A 22507-nucleotide genomic window follows, 5' to 3' on the forward strand; every position below is an offset into this window, starting at 1 on the left:
CACTGAGGGGAAACCTCACTGCAGTCTACAACTTCCTTGTGAGGGGAAGAGGAGGGGCAGGCACGGATCTCTTCTCTCTGGTGACCAGTGACAGGACCCGAGGGAATGGCCTGAAGTTGTGCCAGAGGATGTTTAGGTTGGATATTAGAAAGAGGTTCTTCACTCATAGTGTTGTTGTGCACTGGAATAGGCTCCCCAGGGAGCAGTCATGGCAGAGTTCTAGAAGCGTTTGGACAACGCTTTCAGGCACATGGTGTAAGATTCTTGGGGTTGTACTGTGCAGGGCCAGGAGCTAGGCTTTGATGATCTTTGTGAGTCCCTTCCAACTCAGGAGATTCTAGGACTCTATGACACCTCATGGACCCACTTCTTGAGCTTGTCCAATCCCTCTGGATGACACCCCTTCCCTCAGGCATGTCAACTGCACCACTCAGCTTGGTGTCATCTGCAAATCTGCTGAGGGTGCACTCGATCCCACTGTGCACATCACTGATGAAGATTGCAAATCACACCAGTCCCAATAAGGACCCCTGATGGACAGCATATTTCCTTGTACTTCTTTCTCAGTTCCAGCAGGCTAAGTAGCTTGTCCAAAATCATATGGACAGGAAATCTCTGGCTGTATCAGAAATTCATTTAGTATTATTTCCACCTCAGTCCAATGTTCTGTTTTCCTGAAATTTTACAAATTTTAATTAAAAAAAAAGTTGAAGTACTAGGCTCAAATTCCACATCATGGTAATATAAACCATAATTAATTGCATACCACAAAGGCTTTCTCTGAACTGCAAGCTGGAAGAATAAACGCTAAAGAGGATCAAAAAGATGATAACGACTTGGCTCTTTAGAGAAAACACTTTGAGTGGGATGAAAAAAGTTGCACATATTAATCTAACTTTGACAGGGACCCCTTCTGTGTATGCTTCACACGGAATGCTCTTCTTCAAAACCTTTTCATGCACGACCAAAATTGAGATCAACTGGAAAAGAAGAATTACCAAGCCTAACAATCCTTCTCTTCTTCCATTACTTTTCAACCACACATTGCTTTTCTTCCTTCACATCACAAAAATAAAGCCCTGTAACTTCCTACTTTTCAAGAGATAAATTTCCTTCACAGGCCTAGTTTTCTGCAAGATGATGTAAAGGACTCAGCTCCTGTTAAAACTTCAAACAGCTGAATAAAACAAGCAAAATCCTCAGAGAATTCACATTTACATATTTTAGTTTGTAAAATACTAAAACGCTGTTGAGATTCATAATGTAAGTTGTATTCGTAGCAAACTAAATTTAAAAATTAGCAACTGCCACATCTTTGCTTCTTCATGTTGCCGGTGTATTTTGGTTCTGAAAAAAACCTCCGGAGCAGTTAATTAGGGGTGAGATAAGAAAGGGTTTATTTGCCAAGGCAATAGGTGATATAAGACGCGTGCCGGCCGTGCCCGAGAGGTTACATTTTATAACATTATCCATCCAATCCCAGATGTGTCCACCCTTTGGCCCTTCCTCTGGACCGCCCCGGGCCCTCCCCCTGAGAATTGGGTCTGGGGTCTTTTTGGGACCACCTACTTCATCATCTTCAGCTTCATCAGAGTACAAAGGGTATATTGTTACCTAGTTTTTGACCGTACTCTGTGGTTTAGGCTGTTCTCCAAACAGTCTAGGCCTTTACCTTGACAAAAGACTAAACACTGCTACTGGATTCAGGGGTAGGTTGATATAGAAGGCATAGAATGGGGTAAGAGGGTTAGGGAATGTATAAACAAGGGAAAGGAACAAGGGACAGAGGGGTTTCTGCTTTTAAAACCTACCTATAAAATTTACAAGTCTTACAAATATTAGAAAAATAAAAAAAACCATTGGGGCTTAAGGCATCATTCAGTATTTGCATATGTACTTCCTTTTAGGTTTTGGTAAAATGGATATTGCCTCTGTTATATATTCAGTCATTTGTTGTCATGTGGTATTGACATCTTAAAATTTTGAAGCCAAGGCGGTTTTGATTCTAGCTTCTCTACCTTCTAACAAAGCCCAAGATGTACACTGAATTTTGGCAGGAAGAAGCAGAGGCTCTAAAGTAGGACATATGCATCTGTAACTTCTGTAAACTTCCGCAACTTGCCTTTCTTCACATTCTCGTTATTCACTCACAACTTCCTTAAATTAGAAGAAACCTTTACCAACGAGATCTGCGTTTTGGTATTAAGAGCCAACTCATTATATCAAGCTTAAAAGCTTCAGGAAAGGAAACTCAGATTACAAAGGATGTCACAGACTCTTACCAGCTGCTTGGGTGGAAATAGACATCAACCTTCAGGCAGGTATTAGATGTGTGAATTTCTGTGCCAAATTCTCTGTTACTACCTGCCTTCAAAGAAAACACTAAAACCCCTGAACACAAGCGAGACAGATGTACAAGATCTAAGACAGATATCTGCAGTTGCTTTTAATGGATAAAAGGTATTAAGAAGGTAATAACCTTGCATCTGATGTCCAATTTTCCGGTTCCACGCGATACAAGAATTTCTCTTGTTGTACAGAAACAGTCTTTCCCTTTCGGACAACCGTGACTAAAGGAAACCCTTTATGCAGAATCCAAGTCTTCATCATTTTTTTCACATCCAGCGTTCCATTGGTAATCTGTAAAAACAACCATAACGTAACAAGAAAATAGCAAATGGAGAACACTTTACTTCCTTCTTAACTTACCAATTAAGTTGTAGCGTGATTTTGCATCTGTAAACAACCAATTTGACAATGATCTTGTAAATTTCATAAGCAACAATTTAGGGGAGCAAGTGGTTTTTATTTTAAATTGAGGGGATCCTAGCCACACAGTGGAAAGACAGATTGGAAACATCAGGTAGGTTGAACCGGTATGTAATAAGAGTGGAGAGAGAGTGTCACAAAATAGAAAATTACAGTAAGCTCCCAAGCTCCCTCTTACTCTTCCTCATTCCTTATTGGTATGATGACATTATGTGAGTATTTCAGGTTGAAAAATCTTCTTTTAATTATGAAATGAATATTAGAATCTGAAATAAAGTGATGGCGTTTGTACCACAAAAACTACATATACTTTATAACTCTTTTTTTTTTTTTCTTTTTTCCCCTCCCACTTACCAGCCTTTGAATAGCTTAACCTTCAGCCTCTTCTGATCTCCCCGGAACTGTTTGTCCTACAACATCCCCACTAAGGACAAGTACTTTATTATGTCTACATATCTCTTGATTAGCAGAGATCATCATACACCCAGAAAAAGATAGTACGTCCCCTAACATGCAAAAATGTGGTTTAGGCTGAGCTATCAGGAACATGGAAAATTAATATATCATTATTCAAGTTACATTTACCTTTTACCAACCTCTACTGTGTCTTTTTCTAGTTTACCTCATCAGCATCTTACTGCACACTGTTCTCTGTTCAAGCCAGGAATAACATGTAGAGTTCACCCTCATGGGAAAACACTATATTATTTATGTAAAGAATGGCTATAAACTTTAAATAGGAGTTTCGAATCCAGGGAAGCAACTCTCAGTCAAAAGCTTCAAATTTATAGAATTTGAGGACTACCTGTTTTTTTTTATTTTCTACATACTCCCCCAAAACCACTCTTGGCTAAATCTTCTTTATCTTATTATCACAAGCTTTAATTATTACTACAATGTTACATTAATGTTACCCACTGTCCATTACCCAAAGACTGGCAGAAAGGTTTGTGTCTAATCTGTACAGAGACACGAATAAATCTCAAATTTGCTCCACTGAAATAATTCTATTCTCATACAGAATCCTTCTCGATCACCTGAAATTAAAGCAATTATTAGAAATTATAGGTTGATAGTTCATAGTAGCAAGAATTTATTGACAATAATTTATTTTACTGACACCTCTTCTTTGAACAGCAGCTTCTAACTCCAATGAAAGCAACACAAGAAATGGATTTCATTTTTTTTCCTTCCAGGCAAGGCATACAAAAGTTTCCCTGCCACATTACAGATTTTTCTTTTAGTGAGCATGCAGTTTTCTCATCTTCACTCCAACTATGATTGACAGGATTGCTTCTGTTCCATTTCCATACAGAAGGTTAAGACTTAAGAAGTGAATGTGCATTTTGCCGTGCGAAAAATTAATGCAAAAATTTATGTTCAAAGAAAATGACACTTCTGTGGTTTGAATTTTCAAGCACATTCAGCCTAGGCATAATTAATGTGAGCAAAAGGGGAAAAGAGCCAGTCAATTTGCTGAATATCATAGATTTGTTTTCCTATTATCCAAGCTGATCCCTGGATCCTCCTTCTTCGCCCTCTCACTCCTGCTGTTTCTCTACCCTCCTTCCCCGCCCTCCCTCACTCACACGGCCTTTGCTTTCTCCTTTGCCTTCTTGAGCCCTACACACTCACTTATAATTTGAGAGCTGCTGAACTAAATTGTCCCCTGCAATCTGTTTTCCTACAATTCCAGCACCAGTTGCTGAAACTGAAGCTATCACTGAAACGAGGTTATACTAGCAGAGAGTAACCCAAGACCTTTGCGGAGGTTGGGTTCAGCTATTCCGTGAAAGCAAATTTTGTCCTGCATTTGATTATTTTCCTTCTGGTCTTAACACACTACCAGTGTAACTCTAGAGAAGACAGGTCCATACCAATGTGTCCACATACATGGATATGCATGGTAGTGCATAGCCACTCAAAATGCTTTTTTGGGATGATACTCAGTGTAGTCCTAGCAGCTACAGGAATCTCCATATCTATATGACAGAACTTTGGAACAGGATAAGCAAAAACTTCAGAGTATTCACCTGCAGCCTATTACCCTATTTCTTTCATAAACAAGGAAATAAATAAAAATTAATGACGCTCTTAAAGAAATTAAAAAAAAAAAAAAAAAAAAAAGAAAAGAACAGTGTGCCAAAGTTGGGTACCTCATTCATGCTGTCCCACAAGTCATCACTACGAGCAGTTCCATAGTTGTGATTATGCAAGTATACCTCAATGCCAGCTCGGAAAACATCCTTTGTGAGATAATGCTTCAGCATCAAAATAAGTGAAGCCCCCTGCAGGGAGGACAAAAAAAGGAAAATGAATTGGCAAAGTAAAGTTATAGAACCATCTAAAGCATATGCATATTATAGCTATTTCACAGTGGAAGAATAACTCAGAAGCTGGAGATTTTATTCCAAACAATATAATTTGAATAATTACCTTAAACTCAGTTGCTATTCTTTTCTATTTTGTTATTCTTCTAATATTTCATAAACCCCAAATACAGTTACCAAAAGACTAATACAGCTTGAAAATTTGTCCCAGCTGCTTTGGAAAAAAAATATTTTAAAGGTTCAAATTACAGTTATACAACAGGCTAGCAGAATCTGACATTTTTTCTATTTAACATCATCTGAAAAACATTGTCTTCTTACTAATGAGTCTCTTCTAACTGCCCTTTTTAATTACCAATACTCATCTATATGGTAAGAACAGCACTTGTGAGACAGTGTTTAACAGTCATATGATCTGCAGTTATACCAAAAGCCTGAAAGTACAGGAAAAAAATGAGATACACTTGGTAGGCTGGAATTGACTAGAGAAGGGAAAGTGCCTTCTGTCAGTGTTTAAATACAGCCATGTTTTGTAAAAAAAAATAAAAAGTAGTAACTGAGTAGTTTTAATATCAAAATGGCCATGAATGCTTCACAGTCACTACTAAGTAAATCTCCTGAGGACCTGCATACTGTACAACTGAGTGCAGATGAGAGACATACATTATGAATGGTTTAAAGGTGCACTTGATATTTTCAGAGTGGAATCTCACTATTGCTGAGAAAGGAACAAGAAATAAAGAAGATGATTTTAAAGAGATCACGTATTGTTCTCACATATTCCAAAATCAAGTTTTGGAATTTGAGTAACATCTTACTGGAAACTGAAGGCTGCCTGGTTATTCATTATCATCAAACTGCAGGAACAGCCACTACTGTACTTTTTAATAATATGGTCATAATTTCCTCTTCTTCATGCATCCATACTTCAACTACAGCTCTGCCACTTTGTTTCTCTTACTGTCATATCCTTCCAAACACTCTGTTGTTGCAGGTGGATTTTATCCCACCCGTGGGTGCTAGATTTACTGACAGTCTGCAAAACAGCCAAGCTAAAAATAATACCCTGCAATAATTCCTATTCTAGACAATACAATGGAGAGGCCACCTACCAATCTGTGTCTGTTGGCAGGACAGTAAAACAAATTAAGTTGTACAATTCAGTAACAGACCACCCTTAGCTGATTAGGGACTAAATTGCAGGTGTCTTCTCACTCAAATTGCCAAGAGCTAAGCTACAAAAGCAGTGGAATATGAAGAGTGCATGCATGAATGAGAAGCTATGCAATGAAATCCTCTGAAACACAGAAAGCAGCGATGAAAACACCATTTCTGACAAAGCAAGGGCAAAACCTCTTTTGGTTAGCTCTTAAAGGTGTAGATTGGTACAATTCTATTCAGAATGTGCATGTACTTATTAGTAGCAATAAACAAAACAATTCTCCAAATATAATGGCATACTAATTGACTGACACTCCAACCCAATCACTTGGGGAACGTTTCCATTCAAATTACATAGAGAAGTTTCAATTGGGCCACCAGGTAAACTGAAAATCACACATCTCTGTTCTTGTAGTTCATTAAAAAGAGTCCAAAAGAAATGGAAGCACATCACTATTGTAGGTCTACTTGGCATCTCAGATTACTCAAGGATGCCAGACAACTTGTGTTGATCAGTTGAGACTTGCCAAAAGAAATCAGAGGAGACAAACCAAGACTGTCATGGGAACTGCATTCCACCAGGCAGAGGAAGAGACAGTATTTGATTATTTTCTAGTAAACAATAGCTGTCCCCATGGTTTCTAAATAAATCACAGTATAATACAGTGATGGAAAAAATGTCAGCTAATCAAAAACATACAGAAGGCTTTCCTCCAACGCTACCAAAATCATGGGATGCAGAATCTAAAACCTGAGACAGTGTGAATAAAAATTTTGCAAGTACAGGTATTTCTTCTCTTATGCATTTTTACGTGAGGCACTGTGAGGTTTTAATAACATAAGCCTCACACACAACCCTCACTAGACATTAGAAATATTCAACTGTCAGACAACTAGGACATGCAGTAAAATAATTTTATGTTTCAGAGGCAAGCCTCTGAAGTCTCTCAAATACTGAGACTTTTTTAAAGCAGGGAGAGTATAAGAAGGAGTGATTACTTCAACAAATGTTTTGTCGTTACTCTTTTCTTAAGCATTTGCTACAGTCTGCTATCGGAAAAAGAATAAATGTCTAACTGGATATGTCACTTCACCCAGTGGATAAAGATACTTACATCTTCATGAGTATCATACCTTGTGCTGAAGCATTCACTAAGACGTTAAGTAAGAACACAAATACACATACATAATATTTTCCTAACTGAAAGCTATTACTGAGAAATCCTGCATTGTTTGTGTTAGGTGTAAATAACCCCCAAACATTTGCCAATACATGCCTGCTTGCTCATGATTCCACATTCATGTTTTCAATAGCTCAAACATAATTTTTCAAATGTTTCCAAATATTTTTACAGTTACCTTGATATAAGAAAGTGCATCAAACATTTCTTCTATTTGCTCTGAAGACTGAACAGCAGAAGAGACTGGATGTGAAGAATTCAAAGAATCCTTCATCATAGCCTTGAAAATTAAATTAAGGAAATCTTCATCCTAGAAGAGAAACACTAATAAGTGTTTAGGAAGCAGGAGCTCACATGGTAAGCAGGAAAGTAAAAGTTGTCTCTGCGTTGCTCTTCCATTGCTCTATGCAGCAACAGAATTGTCAGGGGTAGCATTTATACAATCTACTCTTTCCCTGCCATATTTTAAGAGTGGAATCTCACCTTCGAGTTTGCATCATTATCCAGACCCTTAAGCTCCTGTCTCAGATAAATGCATCATTGGCACTAGACAAAAAAACTACGCCTTCTAAGTAAGTGTGTGTCACATTTCAGATTTGGCTCACCAGTGTTTTCAGTTCATTTACAGGACACAGGGAATACAAAAGCATGACTTTAGTATCCTTTCAGCATGAAGTCTAGGGAAATTACTCACTACAGTGATGTCTGTGAGAATGTAAACAGCACCTTATCTAGTGATTACCAAGGTCTCTTACTTCTTTTCTTCTAGAATGAAGATAATTGAATTTTATTTTTACATTGGTACCAGAACAAGAAAATCCCAAACACTGTAAACAAGCTGACTGTACCCATATTAGTTGTCCTTAATCCATTTCATTTCATCAAGATGAGCAAACAATTCTCTATGCAGTAGAGAGTTACAAAAAATTAAAAAGAAAAAAAGTTAAAAAATTTAAAACCTGTGTGAAACACAATAAAAATTAAAGTTGAAAACTTGAAAGCTATTCTTGAATGGAGAAATTCTGGGTGATTTTTTTTTTTTCCTTACCAAAACACATTTTGGCACCATCAAGTGGTGCAATGAGATATTGGTGAAGGCACCTTGTCAGGCACCTTTCAGAATGAAGTATGCAGGTGTTAGATGTGTCCCTGTTGAAATGGGATGCTAGTTTTGTGTCCTGCCCTCAGCACCAATGCACCCAACAAGTAGAATACCTATATAAGCATACTTTTAAGTGACAATCAAACTGAACAACCAAGCCAGGCCAAATGAAAAACTTTTGAAACACCCAGTGCTGAGAAAGAGTTCTACTGAACTGTATTAGCAACCCAAGTTTCTTAACACTAACAAAGTGATTTAAGAAATCAAAAATCACACTTATTCTGAATGCTGAGAAGGACACAATCCATCGAGCAGGAAACAGTCAGTACACATCAGGTGTTTAATCCCATGACTAATGCAAATCACACAAACACACCCAGAAGTTGATTTCAGGCCTCAGGTATGTCCTCTTCTAGGAGATACCTTTAGTCAAAACGCAAAATTAGTCTTTCCACTACCCCCTCCATTTAGTTCCACTAATCTTTATTTCTCTAGGATTCTCGGCGACAGGAATGGTTTATAACAACAGTTGTTATTACTTCCTTGGAGAAGAAAGGTCAAGTTTGAATCCATCATGTTTTCCAGAGTCTGAAAATCTAGGTCATTTAGTACCTGAATGAGTTTTTAAATAATCACTATCCTATTATATAAAAAATATTCTACCTGTCAGCCACATAGGTAACAGAAGTGCCTATGGGAGCAGTGCTTTGTACTACTAAGTGTAAGTCAACTTTGTCAGAATTTTCTGGGGGGGACCATTTGATACTTTACTACCAGGTCCACTGACTTGTGAAACCCAAACTGATTCAGACAAAAGCAAGTACGACAATGATGGAAAGGCAGGAGTTACTCCAGGTATATTTAGTAACCTAAAGCCTCTTAAGTCTATCAGGAAAAGTAGAGGCAGACAGACTCGGTCAACAACACGTTTGGACTTATTTATTAAAAATTTTAAGTTATAATGTGATATACAGACACCCACACCTTTTAACACCTGTTATTTTGTGCAGAATGCTTTAACCTACACTAAGCAGTAGACTCCAACATAGACTACTAGCAAAATAAAGCAAAAATATTAAATAATCACAAAAACAATGTATCCTTCTCGAAGCCACTTTCACCATAATGAGAGTGCCAAAGCAAAGATGTAGCACGATCCCAATGGTGCCCACAGTGAATGTAAGTATCAATGCTTTATAGGCAGCATTAAAAACAGATAACAGTGAAGGTAAAGTATAGTTACAGAAAGTACTTACTGAATGTAATTCTGGAAAAATCTCCTCCATGGCAAAGTATTCCATGAAAGTGGCAAATCCCTCATTCAGCCAGAGATCATTCCACCATTCCATAGTTACTAGATTGCCAAACCACTATGAAAGACCAAAGCCACCGTTATTTTCTTAGAATTAAAATCAAACGAGTACACTAACGCTCCATCCATCCTCTGCCTTATCTTGTGGTAAAATCAAGTTCAGTCAAAACCACCGTAACGTTTCTGCAGGCACAACTCCCGAAGTACGTCACGGTGGTTGCACTCTGCCTGTCGTGCTGTAGAAAATACAGCTGCAGGTTTTCTGAACAGACGCAGTGCACAACCCAGTCACAGTCAGGGGAGGGGTGAATTTAAGGACAGGATTGCACTTTAAAAAATAAAACAAACAAACAAAAAAGGAGAAAACAGTAACCTTCCCAGTCTAGTACCTGATGGGCAAGCTCGTGCGCTATCACTGCAGTTATTAACTTCTTGTCCCTTGCTGAAGAAGTGTTATTGTCAAACAAGAGTGTTGTTTCTCGGAAGGTGATCAAGCCCCAGTTTTCCATTGCACCGGACTGAAAATCAGGAATTGCTACCAGATCTGGAAAGGATTTGAAAGAAGCTTTTGAAAACTGCTTGTTAAAGCAATCCTGTCCTTCGAGCCTACCTATTATATTACACAATCAATAAAAACCTCATTTTTTAAACCCTGTGGTGTGAACATACACTCACTACGCAAGCAAAAAGCCTGAGATTAATAACCCTGTTTCTCTAGTAGTACTCTGACACAAGAAACTTAAAGCACTCCAGAGACACTCCCTATGGATCCTGCATGAACAGAAGTAACAAGGAAATGGGGTGGCCCCTACTGAAAGTAGTGTCCTAGAAAATTATATTTCGCTATCTTTCCAGTCAAACTAATGCATGCAAAGAAGTCAGGCTGCAGATCTTGCACTTTAGAACATGGTTCACAGACTGAGAATTATCTCACTACCAAGTTAAATTCACGCAGAATTATTTATTTGATGCTGTTTATGTACAAATTTAAGCAATCTGGTTCCAAAAGCTCACAAAAACTTTCCAAGTTGGGACTCGCTTAATACTTGCACTCAGTCAAACACGTAATGATTTTTTAAAATTATTTTAATAATTTCATAGTTGTAACACTTTTGGGGTTTTTTTAATGAAAATTCCCGCACATTTTTCAAGTTAGGGTTTCTTCTTATGTTTAAAAAAAGTTCAGAAAAACTTACCTAATTTTTCAAGAGGGTATTTCATTAAAAAGTACTTCTGATAAAATTCCAGAAGTTTCACTGCTGTGTCTAGGGCATACCCAACTTGGTTCAGATGCTGCGGTACGGCATAGACAGATACCTAGTCCAAACAGAGAAAATATTTTGAAACATATAGCTACAGAAGATTTGGAATTGAAGGAGGAGCTGGAAGGAGTTCCTGAAACAGGCAGGACACAGTTTTGGCAGTACACTCATAAATAAACTGTCAATAAAAAGCTAATTTTTATTGATAGAGCTTATTAACTAGCCAAAATACAGGCACAGTGTCTAACTGACCAACGTGTATGCAAGAACAATTCACACACAATTTACTCAGAGTATCCCAGAATGCCCAAATAAGGAATAATATAATCCTAGAAAAGTCCTAGAGAATCAGACAAAGGATGTAACTCAAACAAACAGGATGCAAACTAAACTCTGCCTACCCAAATAAGATAAAGAACAAACGTTACAGTTTTTGGTGGCGAAACACTATGACGCTGTGCCTGCTCAAGAACTGAGGTCAAGATGTCAAAAGAAGATGCAGAAGGACCAAAAAAGGACTTCCAACAAGGGTGTGACTATGTAAAGCAAGCTAATGAATATTTATTAAGTAAGTGAGAGTATCTAATGACTATGTAAACAGTATGGGTAATAAAAAGCCCTATCTGTCTGTCATTTGGCATGTTCAGTTAGAGGAGCTGTCCTCTGAACATCCAGCATGCTGAATAAAGAATGCCCTTTTTAACACCTACAGACTGGGGTTAAGAAGTTTGTCTCTGCTGCTTTTCAGTATCACCATCATTATGATAACACTGGTGCAATCTGCCAGAAATTCTCTCAAGAAATAATAACTGGCATAAAGCTCCATTTCCCTATCTAAGGTAGGGTCACATCAGACACGATGTAAGAAGCATTCATAAAAACTGAGAGGTTATAGACTCCCTCTATTCATGTTGAATTGTCTGTATCAAGAAAACAACTTTGATTGGGTTACAGGTAGATTGAGGTTTAGGACACCCTCTCATACACAAACGCAAAACTATGTGGAGATCAATTTTCCAGTTTCATTTAAAAAAAAAGTCCCTCTCACTGTGCTACAAATTAGTAAACAAATGACATTTCAAATAGATGGATAAGGTGACCTTTTGATTTTTGAGTTTGAATGAAGCACAGACAAGTAAGAATCTAGTCTACTGTTCCTGGAGTACAAAAGTATTATTAGCTGCACATATTAAGCTCAAAACCAAAGTATAAAAAATCCCCAGGATCTTGTGGAGTTGAGAAAAGCAACTTTACTTCAACTCCAAGCTGTCTTAGAGCATTCATGATAATAAACTTACTCCATGTGAACTGCTTAGCTCAAACGCTTTGAATCTCCCAGGGACAAACTGCTAGAAGCATCTTGAGTCTGTATTTCATGGGAAATGTCATTATATGCTTCCTTTTTACTGAATTCCTTGGCCTACTAGACACTGCTGGCAACAGAAAAACCCACTAGCTAGACTCTGGTATGATCATTTTTATTCTCCCTTCAAGTTGGCAAGCACTCTTAAGAAGCTAAAAATATTAATAAATAAAAATAATAGTAAATAAGTAAGTAAATAATTTTTTTAAAAGTAATAAGTATTTTTAATAAGCTAAAAAGTTTTTTGCCTCAAAGAACTGGTTAAATGGTTTTACCAGAACACAGTTCAAATACAGACCTGAACAGTAGCCACAAGGGGGAAAAAAAGAAAATTAAACAGTCTGTTCCATTCAGCTGTATACAGAAATATTTGTCTAAATGAGAATCAAAGCCTATTGTCTAGCATCTTTACTTGTGTATATAGGATTAAAGTAAGGGCTTCTTCTTCTGCAGTGCTACTAGCACTATTTCCTCTGGCTCTTTCTAGGTACATAATGACATTTCACCACAAAGGGAAAGTTCCTGCTAGAGAGTCATGAAAGTTATTGCTGTCATGAAACTTCTGCACTTTCTAAAACAAGATGAAGAAGCAACTCCTAATATTACCATGTTTTTTCTTTAGCTACTCTAATCGCACACGTTGTAGAAACAGGTCACATCCTTGCAAAGCACAAAGATCAAACAGGACCAACTGTTTGATTTTTTTTGAACCTTTGGAAAAACAAAACCTTCACAATGAAGTAATTGCATTTAAGTAACTAAATGCAGATTTAAAATCAGCCTAAATTTGCTTTACTGCAGGGCATGGGTTTCTTAAGGTAGGTTATCTTTGCTGGTACAGAGAATACTTGCGACACTGCTTTAAACCACCTGTAGGTGTTCCTGTAAACTGTAACGTTTCTTTACATCCTCAGAAAAACTCTTGGCTTGCGTAACATTACTGCTCACAGATGAAGCAGTGAAACAAAGAGTTTAAAGTTTCCAGCTCTAAAAGCTCTCAGGAATTTTACATTTTGTAAATTTCCCCCCGTTAACAAGACCTGATGCTGAGCCCCTTGCTGTAAAAATATTCACAGCCTGATATAAGCCCTGAACTCAGTTCAACTTACAATATATGGCTTTTGTTCCCTACCTATAATGAGTAAAATAAAACCAAGAAAAATGTAAATTTAAAAGAGACACAGTTTGCTTGTTGGTTTGGGAATCTTTCTGTTTTGTTTTGGTAGGTTGGTTGGGCAGGTGACACAGAAAAAGTGAAACTAACACATACCAGACTCCCATTAGTTTCCTGACTGATGTTTTTCAAGTCTGCAACAACAAAAGCTACTAGATAGGTGCTCATCTTCAAACTCACAAAAAACTCATCTTGAACAATTCCATTTGTCACAGGAGTAGTGGATTTCTGCGGGTGAAATTAAATATTATTAATGCAGGCAAAAGAACACTAAGACATGCAAGGAATCGATGTTAAGTAATTCATGTTAGGAACAATTTACAGGCAAATTTACACAAATATCTTCATATTTTGGTTATATTTCAGTGGGACAGATGATACTTAAAACAGTCTAACAAACTTAAGAAGAAAATAAACATTTAAGCCTACCCAAAAATTATTTGTCAAGCTTTATTATGTAGTATTACCAAACAACTACATTGTTGGAATAAAGATCCATCTAATTTAATTCACACTTAACAGTCCCAGTATAATCCAAAGTCAGCATAAAGACTAGCATTAACTCAAGGCAGTTCTAGGCTAGATCAGAGACGTAGTTCAGAATAGCCTACTAAAAATGCTGGTATTGCATGAGATACATATTTGTCTCTTCTTAGAAGTCTCTTCAAAACTAGGTAACCAGAGACATTCATTATCTAAAACAGAGCAAAATACCCCTCACATTCACTCTTAAAAATTGAAAGAAATTGCATTTAAAAAAATGGGAAAAATCTACGATTTCAGTTAGTTGAAAGCAAAAACATGCCCAGTTTAAATACACACAGTCAAAAGTAACTGAGTGGTCAGTCTTCTGAAGTAAGACACCATAGTGTATCTCAAATTACTTTTGGTACACAGGTTTTCTTTAATATTAGTCGTAGAAAAGTATGCTATATGCCTTAAAGTACTTTTCTATATATTCCTTCACAAACATAAAATAGAAAACAAATAAAGCAAAATGTTTGAAATCACTGTAGTGCAGAATAGTAGAGGTGTGGAGAGAGAGATGGCAGTTCATAAATTGTGAGACTTCATAAATTATTTTGTTTTCAGAAACCAAAAGCGTAAAAAAACTGGTAACAATAACCTTAGTTTTAGACAAGATCATTTGAAACCAAACAATGATTTAATATCTAACTGCTACTGAAAATTTAACTGTCAGCCTTAAAGAGGAATAGATTTTCAAGTCTGAATGTACAATCAATATAATCATCTAATCTGACCACTGCATATGAATAGAATGCTATCTTTGAATTCCTCTACTAAATTCATAAATTTCTGCCTTTATTGCAGCTTTGGCATCATAAGGAGGTAACACACTGTTTAAGAAAATCTGCTGCAGCTGCAGATTAACTGGTTCAAAAAATCAGTTATCCTCATTTAAAAAAAAAAAGAAACAAAACCAACCAACCAAACCCACAAAAGGTAACACCACAAGCCCAAACCACAGTTTATTTCTAGCCTTAATGTGTCAGCCGCTATACATTGCCTTGTTAGTGATGTACATGCTAGCTGACAGGGCCTGCTTCTGATATCTCTTGCTCATATAGGTATTGACCATTATCTCAGAATGTCTGCTATAAACATGCAGCAATGGTAAACCATCATTTACTTTCTGCACATGAAGGACTATGCAAGCTGTTAAAAGATGCCTTAGGCACTTGTCCAGCTCCTAGCAGGAGAGAATGAGCGAGCACCCTTCCTTGTTTTACATAAAATACAAGAGTGGTCCACCAGAATCTCAGTGAAGAAAAGAACAGCAAATAAAGTGCTCTTAGCTCTGGATGCAAACTAAAGTGCTGCAACTCTGTTAAAGTAATTCTAAAGTATCAACACAAATCCAGGAACATAAACATTTGTGCACTGTGAAAAGATATTATTCCATAAGGTTGCAACCATTAGCTGGCCTTTCAAAAACAAGGTAGCTGCATCAGCACCTGAGCTTTAGACAACTTTCTGGAGCACAAGCTGCACAGTGTACATGCATGTCCCACCAACAACAGGGGTGTAATTTTTTTCATTATGGGTTAGATCAATGTCAGCATTGAGTTTCTGTTGGGTGATAAACTGTGGTAATGTTTTGATGAGAGAGGACCTAGTTCACACAGACTAGAAAGTGTTAGTCTTGCTGGTCTGTTTGAATAAATTAGGCTTCTATAAAGGCTTGTCCAAAGGCTTAATGGCATAAAACATCATCATAAAATTCAGATATGCTCTTACAAGATTTTGCCTGAAAAGATCTAACTGAAGGAATTTCAGATCCCTCAATCTGGAGCTGACTCTGTATTTACACCTCACTTCCCCTTGTTTAGGCACAGAAGCATGACCTTCAAGATCAGGCATATCTTTCACAGAGTTGGTGCTAGTTACACAAACTACTGGTAAAGATAGTTAGCAAGGACAGAAAACTTGAAAGGAAATCTTAAGGCAGTTGAGACCAACGTCACCACCAACAAAACTCCTGCAAAATAATCACTCATTTAATTTCAGCAGGAATCCCTCAGCCATTTAACTGTCCGACAGTAACATCCTACACTGTGCACTGCATTGAACAGTTGTTTTCTTCAGAAAGTTCACGCTTTTGAAACTGGAATAAAACATCTGTTTCTCAGTCATACACTTCATAGCTTATCCACTCAAGTCTCAGAATCACAGAATGTTCTGAGTTGGAAAGGACCCACAAGGATCATCAAGTCCCAACTCTTAAGTGAACGGTCCATACAGGAGACTGAACCCGTGACCTTGGCGTTATTAGTCAATCCTCTGGACATTAATGCAATAAAAACACAATCAAAAGCAGTTAAACAGATTACCTAAGCAGCAGCTCTACTAGAATTCCTCTACAAAAGCATGTACCTTTGGCATATTTGACAGAGTGGAAAGGTTCTCATCTCTTTTGATCTTGACTAAAAAAGTAGCTTTAAATGCAGGTTCATCAAAGCATGGAAAAGCAGACCTTGCTGCCAGAGGCTCAAACTGAGTTGCTGCAAACCACCTAATAGGAAGAGTAGAGAAGACCAAAATAAGAAATATGGAAAGGACAAACGTAGTTTATTTAAGATAAAATAGTAATTTCTCTCCTGAACCTTCTGAGAGCTTGTTGTCGAAGTAGCATTTTGAATTGTAAATTACAAGGTTGGTCCAGCCAGAATAAACGTTTCATTAACAGATTTTTTAAAACTCAATACTGTATTTACTTGAGGAGTAATCTTGCTTGGCTGATTTTTGCTTTCTGAACAAAGGAAAACACATTTGGAATAACACAATTACAGAACAATCACCAAAATATAAGCCAGCCAGTTTCCAGAAAGGAGGAACAAAAAGGAGATTGAAAAATGAAGTCAGAGGGCGTGCCCACTAAACAACAGTTTTGAAACCTCAGCAGCAGATAGGACTACAAGGAAGCCTTTTCATCTAATTGCCATGCCATTTCCTGCAGATGTTCCCACAGCTCAACCAAATGTATGCCTGCTCCCTGTGCTGGCTAGGAGATGGATTCTGTCTAAGTTCATGCACTGTCTTGTCTCCCATCCAACAGTCAGTCATATCACAAGAAGACTTCTCAGAAGTGTACCTTACTAGTGTAGTATTTTTACACTAACTAGCTGCAGAAACTATGGCTTTTGATAGAGAGCATCTCTGACTTCTGCACCTGCAAGAGAACAACAGGAGTTCAACAAGAAGTTTACTAATTGAAGTTGTGTATCTATTGGAGCTAGACAGTGGAGAGAGTAGTGGTTCAGACTGCTTTTTTTTTTTTTTGCCCTTTTTGTTTTGTTACCCTACTGCCAAATTACCCACAAGTTTTTTGGGGGTTTATTTGTTCCACACCATGACTCCAATATTTTTGGACATACAACTTTTCTGAGAAGGCACGCTGCTGACAATTCATAAGACTAAACTCCATGCCTGCTTTCAACTTCTCACTCTTCTCTTCCTCCTGACAAGTTGGTGGAGTCTTACCCCATGATTTTACAGAAGAAAAGCAAATAATAAAGAACCATTCCGCAAAAAATTATAAATACGGCCCAACTTATTAATTTTTTATTTTGCTTCTGGCAACAGTGAGCTATTTTGCCATTTTATATTTTTTTTATATTTTTGTGACAGTATAAAACATCTTCAAAATAAAGTAAAACTAAACTAGAAGAAAATACATTTTCCAGCAAAATCAGCTTGACAGCTTGACTTTTATACGGAAAATACAGTAACAACAGAGGTTGTCAGAATAGTCTGCATTTGTAAAAGCACAGACATCAGGCACAAAGAGACAATGCCTCTGCAAACAGAAGAGGCAGGTAAGGCAACAGCAGTGATGACATCAGCAAAGAGTTATCTGAAAAGGGTTTACTGAAAAGCATACAGGTTAAAACATGTGCTACATCCTCTTCCTGAACACAGGTAGGTAGCATTGGACCGAAGGGGGACAGAAACTCAAGAACAAACTTACAGGTCATATTTTTTCCTCTGTGATCACACATTCTCTTTCTACTACAGTAAATACAAGAAGAAAAGAAAATTTCAACTACATCAGGCTAGAAAAAAACCCACAGTTTCAGGAAGAGGCCAATGAATGTTACGTTTCCCTGGACTTTGCCCGACTGCCATGACTTTTCAAATATGATTGAGAGAGGCTTGGCAACAACATCTGCCAGTTCCCCTAGCACTGTGCAATGCATCTCACTGAGGTCCACGGACTTAAGTGTTCTGGTTCCTCCAACAGTCTTGAGCCTGATCTCCTTCTGTAATGATGGGACTTTGTTACCCTTGTTTGTGTCTTGAGACTCAAGGACTTGAGAGATGTGGGAAGAATTTCCAAAGAGAAAAACTGAAAATTAAACAAACCAAAAGCCACACTACGACTACCTACAACCCCTGCACTGCACTACATTCCACTGTAGGAGAGGCTGCCCTGACTTAATGAACTCACCCATGAAAGACTTTTTTCAGGTGGATTATAAAGATCGATTTTTCTCAATAGGAATAAGTTGTAGAAAATGTCCGACAAAAACCCAAACCCTTTTTGTCACCAAAGCACAGCCTAGAAGGGACAGAAGAGAGAAGCTGTATTTGTGGGCATACCTTTGCTTGGAATTCTCATCCTTGTAAGAAATTTTGTAAAAGCCATAGTAGGTGTCCGACAGATTAGATGAATATTCTATGTCGATAGTATAATTCTGTCCTACAAGGAGAGCCTCTGGAGTCATGACTGCAATCTGATCATGCAATGGATATTCCAGGAATTCAACTGGCTTTGCTTGATGCCCTTGTGCTGAAGTAATGGTTGCCTTGGTGATATTAAGTCCTGAGCTGTGAAGTACAATCTTCTGAGTTACCCGGAGGATGCTGACCACTATTCTTACAGAGCCTGCAAATTTCAAAGTAGTTAGGTTTGGCTGCAAGACAAGATCATAATGCAGTGGTACAACATCAGTAGGAAGCCTAATTTTTGCCCATGGAAATACTTTTCCATTGGTTGCCAAAGGGTATATTAGTTCCATTGTGTGATTTTTTTTATGGCAGCCTTCTTTGGTAAAGGTACATTTGGGAAGAAGATAAATCACTATTACTAAGCAAACTGCAATCACAAAAACAACTGTGCAAACCACCATGGTCCTCACAGAGGGCACTGAGCATGATCCATTTGGATTTTGTCTATATGTAGACATGTTATGCTGCAGATCTGAGCTTCTGTTCATGAAGGACATCCCCAGCAGTTTTGCTGATGACCCATAATCCTCTTCATCATCGTCCATTTCATGCTCTCCAAGGCCACGCACCAAGAGACGGGAGCTCCTCGGTTCATATTCCACTTCATCGGGCTCCAGGGGATGTAAACAAGGCTCTTTTGCCAAGTCAACCACATCGGGCTCCTCTTCAAACATACTGTTTTCAATCATATTCCTGGGTAACTGAATTCGATCTGAAAAAGAAATCACCACATATATTACATCACAAACAAAAGGCTTGAGCATAATACCTCAAAGATACTTTACTGAATTACAGAATGGGAAACACTTTTACAGCACATACCACCAAGACCTCTTCAATTTTCTCTCCTAGGTTTGTTTCCAGGAAATATTTCTGTGCCTTTCTGCCTACTGTAATTTTGCTTTCAGTACCTTCAAAAGGATGCTTCCCTTGTGCATGATCGCAAATGTTTTGCACCACAACTGGAGATCATTTAAACCAATGCACAACTCACTGATGTTACTGTCTTGGCTGCATTTCCTCTGCCCCAGTAACCTATATTTGGTATTTGACTCAATTATCTGAGCTAGATTATTTTTTATGTTGCAGGGTAAAGCACAGCAGCCAACATAGTCCTAGAGGTGCTTCTGAATATACTAGTTACTAAGTTCTTCAGCAGAGGAGAAAATCTGACATTTTTAAACTTCATTTTTCACACACATCCCCAAAATTATAAAAATGTATTACTCACATAAAAATAGCAGTATAAAAATTATAGTTCAAATTGATCTTCATATAAGATCTAACTTGTACAGTGCTTTAAACTGTCCATGCAACTAAGAAGGTAAATCAGTGCCAATCAAACTGCTGGCCTCCATAAAATTTGTCCTTAATAGATAATGTATCACTGAACATAAGTGAGGAATTGAAATTCATACCAAATTCTAAAAGCATCAGATACTCTCATATTCTGCATGTAGTTATATTCTAATGAAAATTCTGATCATACCTGTAACTGTTTATGTAAAAGTTTATCTTTCAGCTAACCTGCTCAGTGGAAAGTGGAAAAAAAATAAAAACACTGTTGGAGAGAATTTTATATAGGGAATGGGACATGGACATCCAAAAGTAGCTAACGTAGCAGCAAGGAACTTTGTTTTCATATTGTATTTAATCCAAATCACCATAAACAACACAGAAAAGATGCTGATTGGCTTTTCTTATGACACCGTGGAGTTGACTAGAAAGCAAAGCAATTCAAATGGAAAAGCTATCTACATGGTGATTTCTTTCCCAAAAGCTCAAGAAATCACACTATCAACTTTTTAGGGCCTTGAAATTAATTTGAATTATTCTCCTGTCACAGTTCTATCTAAGGGACTAGACAAAACTTTTGTTCAACTGCAAGGCTTCAGAAATTAAACTAATCTTTCAGACATGTAGGTCTACTGCCAAGTGAACAACTATCCCTTTGCACCCCTATCTTCCATATTTTGTGTTTTCAGAATGAAAAAGCTAAATTTTTCTTTGGATCTAAACATACTGAAAGTGGGTTTACTTTTATTAATTTCTGATAAGAACGTACATTTTGCCAATCTATATATATTTTAGAATAAAAGTGTTCCTATAATACATTATTTATTTTATTTTGTATTTTATTAGAGTCAAATTTCCATATGGTTGAAATTCTCAAAGGTGAAAATAAAGCATCTTAAAGAAAAGATGGCAAGAATACTTTCAAACCATATGTACTAGAGTCCTCAACATTTACTCTAACTTCCTGTTTCAGGCCACAAACTCAGAAGACTATAGTGTCAGTAGCTGTAACACTGAAAAGGCCTTAAAATAAGAAAAAAAAAAGAAAATAAAAAATCTTAACCCACAAAATTCAGTAAGAGAAAGGTGCACCAGCCAATCTGAACAAGAGACATGGAGATGCATAACAGCAGGGAGCTGCTGGAATTTGGATCTACCTGCTTACCCTTTGTCCCACTGGAAACATGCTGCTCTAACTAGGAATAGCACTGTAGGGTCAAGAGATACCTGAGGTTGGAAGTGACTTCAGAAGGCTATCTGCTCAAACCTCTAGGCAAAAGTGCTTCTGAAATTTCCTGTCCCTGTGGTATTTCCCACTACAGCACTCATGTGCCAGCCTTCAGGCCACAGCTGCAGTTCAGTGGCCCAGCACTATGGCTCCAGCTGTACACTGGAGCACGTGCACTCCTATGTCAGACTGGAGGCCACAGAACATAGAGGATTAAGTTAAGTTACAAATGAAAACACACAGAAAAACTAGGGGAGAAAAAGGTGGAAAGACAAAAGTGCCATGAGACAGAAGCTCTTTTACAATTCCTCTGCCCGGGAACAGTCCATCAGGAATTCATTATGCTACTTTTAGCAGAGGTATTTGATTACTCCCCTCAGCTGGTTGATTTTGAAACCTGCTGACTAGCTTCAATCAAATTTGAAAACAGAGTCAAGACCAAATTTCAAGCCCCAATGCCACCCCACCCCAAAACAACCAGCTGCTGGTGGACAACACCCAAATCCATATCCGTGATGTAGAAAAGGCAGGTATTAAAACTCACATCTTAACCACTCCAAAAGGTAGCAGTCAATCAGTACACAGCTCCAAACCCAGCCATGGCATGTGCTGCTGCATGGCCAGCAAAAGAGGTAGAAGACAGGGGAGGCACTGCAGAGGGAAGGAGGAGAAAGATAAAGCGCATAAATCTAGCAGAAAGTAGGTTTCATCAGCTCTGCTGCTCATAGAACAGTTTGCTTTTTGAAGAGCTTACTCTCTAATAAGTTTCTTCTAAAGACAACTACCTTAATATTTGCAAAGTTGCATGCAGGCACTAACAACTCTTTTAGTCAAAAAGAATTATACAAAGAAAATATCAAAGTGAAACTAAGATAGAAAAGTTAAACTAGAAGTTAGTTTCAAGACAATTCACAGGTTTAATACCTAAGAGACAATAATTTCTAGGAAACAACAGTTTTAGCCAATTTCTATGGAAGTATTTGCAAAAATTGGAAGTAACCAAAATCTGTAAGATCAAAACCTTATTTCAGATGAAGAGCATCATGAGACTACTACTCTCCACTGAAAAGAACATTGAC

The 22507-nt window shown here is 37.7% G+C and overlaps 1 protein-coding gene across 1 annotated transcript in view; it reads right to left on the reverse strand.

The window, feature by feature from the left end:
- LNPEP (leucyl and cystinyl aminopeptidase) overlaps positions 1-22079 on the reverse strand; it is a 32613-nt gene extending 10534 nt beyond the window's left edge. The window contains exons 1-10 of the mRNA XM_018086112.1: positions 21973-22079; positions 18776-19616; positions 16550-16688; positions 13751-13882; positions 11052-11172; positions 10245-10399; positions 9800-9913; positions 7620-7751; positions 4926-5057; positions 2480-2640 (exon numbers count right to left, since the gene is read on the reverse strand). Of these exons, the coding sequence (XP_017941601.1) occupies positions 2480-2640; positions 4926-5057; positions 7620-7751; positions 9800-9913; positions 10245-10399; positions 11052-11172; positions 13751-13882; positions 16550-16688; positions 18776-19593 (1904 nt within the window). The 5' untranslated portion in view covers positions 19594-19616; positions 21973-22079. The remainder of the gene's footprint in view (positions 1-2479; positions 2641-4925; positions 5058-7619; positions 7752-9799; positions 9914-10244; positions 10400-11051; positions 11173-13750; positions 13883-16549; positions 16689-18775; positions 19617-21972) is intronic.
- Positions 22080-22507: the final 428 nt, after the last annotated feature.

The sequence above is a fragment of the Manacus vitellinus genome, unplaced genomic scaffold (assembly GCF_001715985.3).
Source record: "Manacus vitellinus isolate BGI_N305 unplaced genomic scaffold, ASM171598v3 scaffold_9_pilon, whole genome shotgun sequence".
NCBI lineage: Eukaryota > Metazoa > Chordata > Aves > Passeriformes > Pipridae > Manacus > Manacus vitellinus.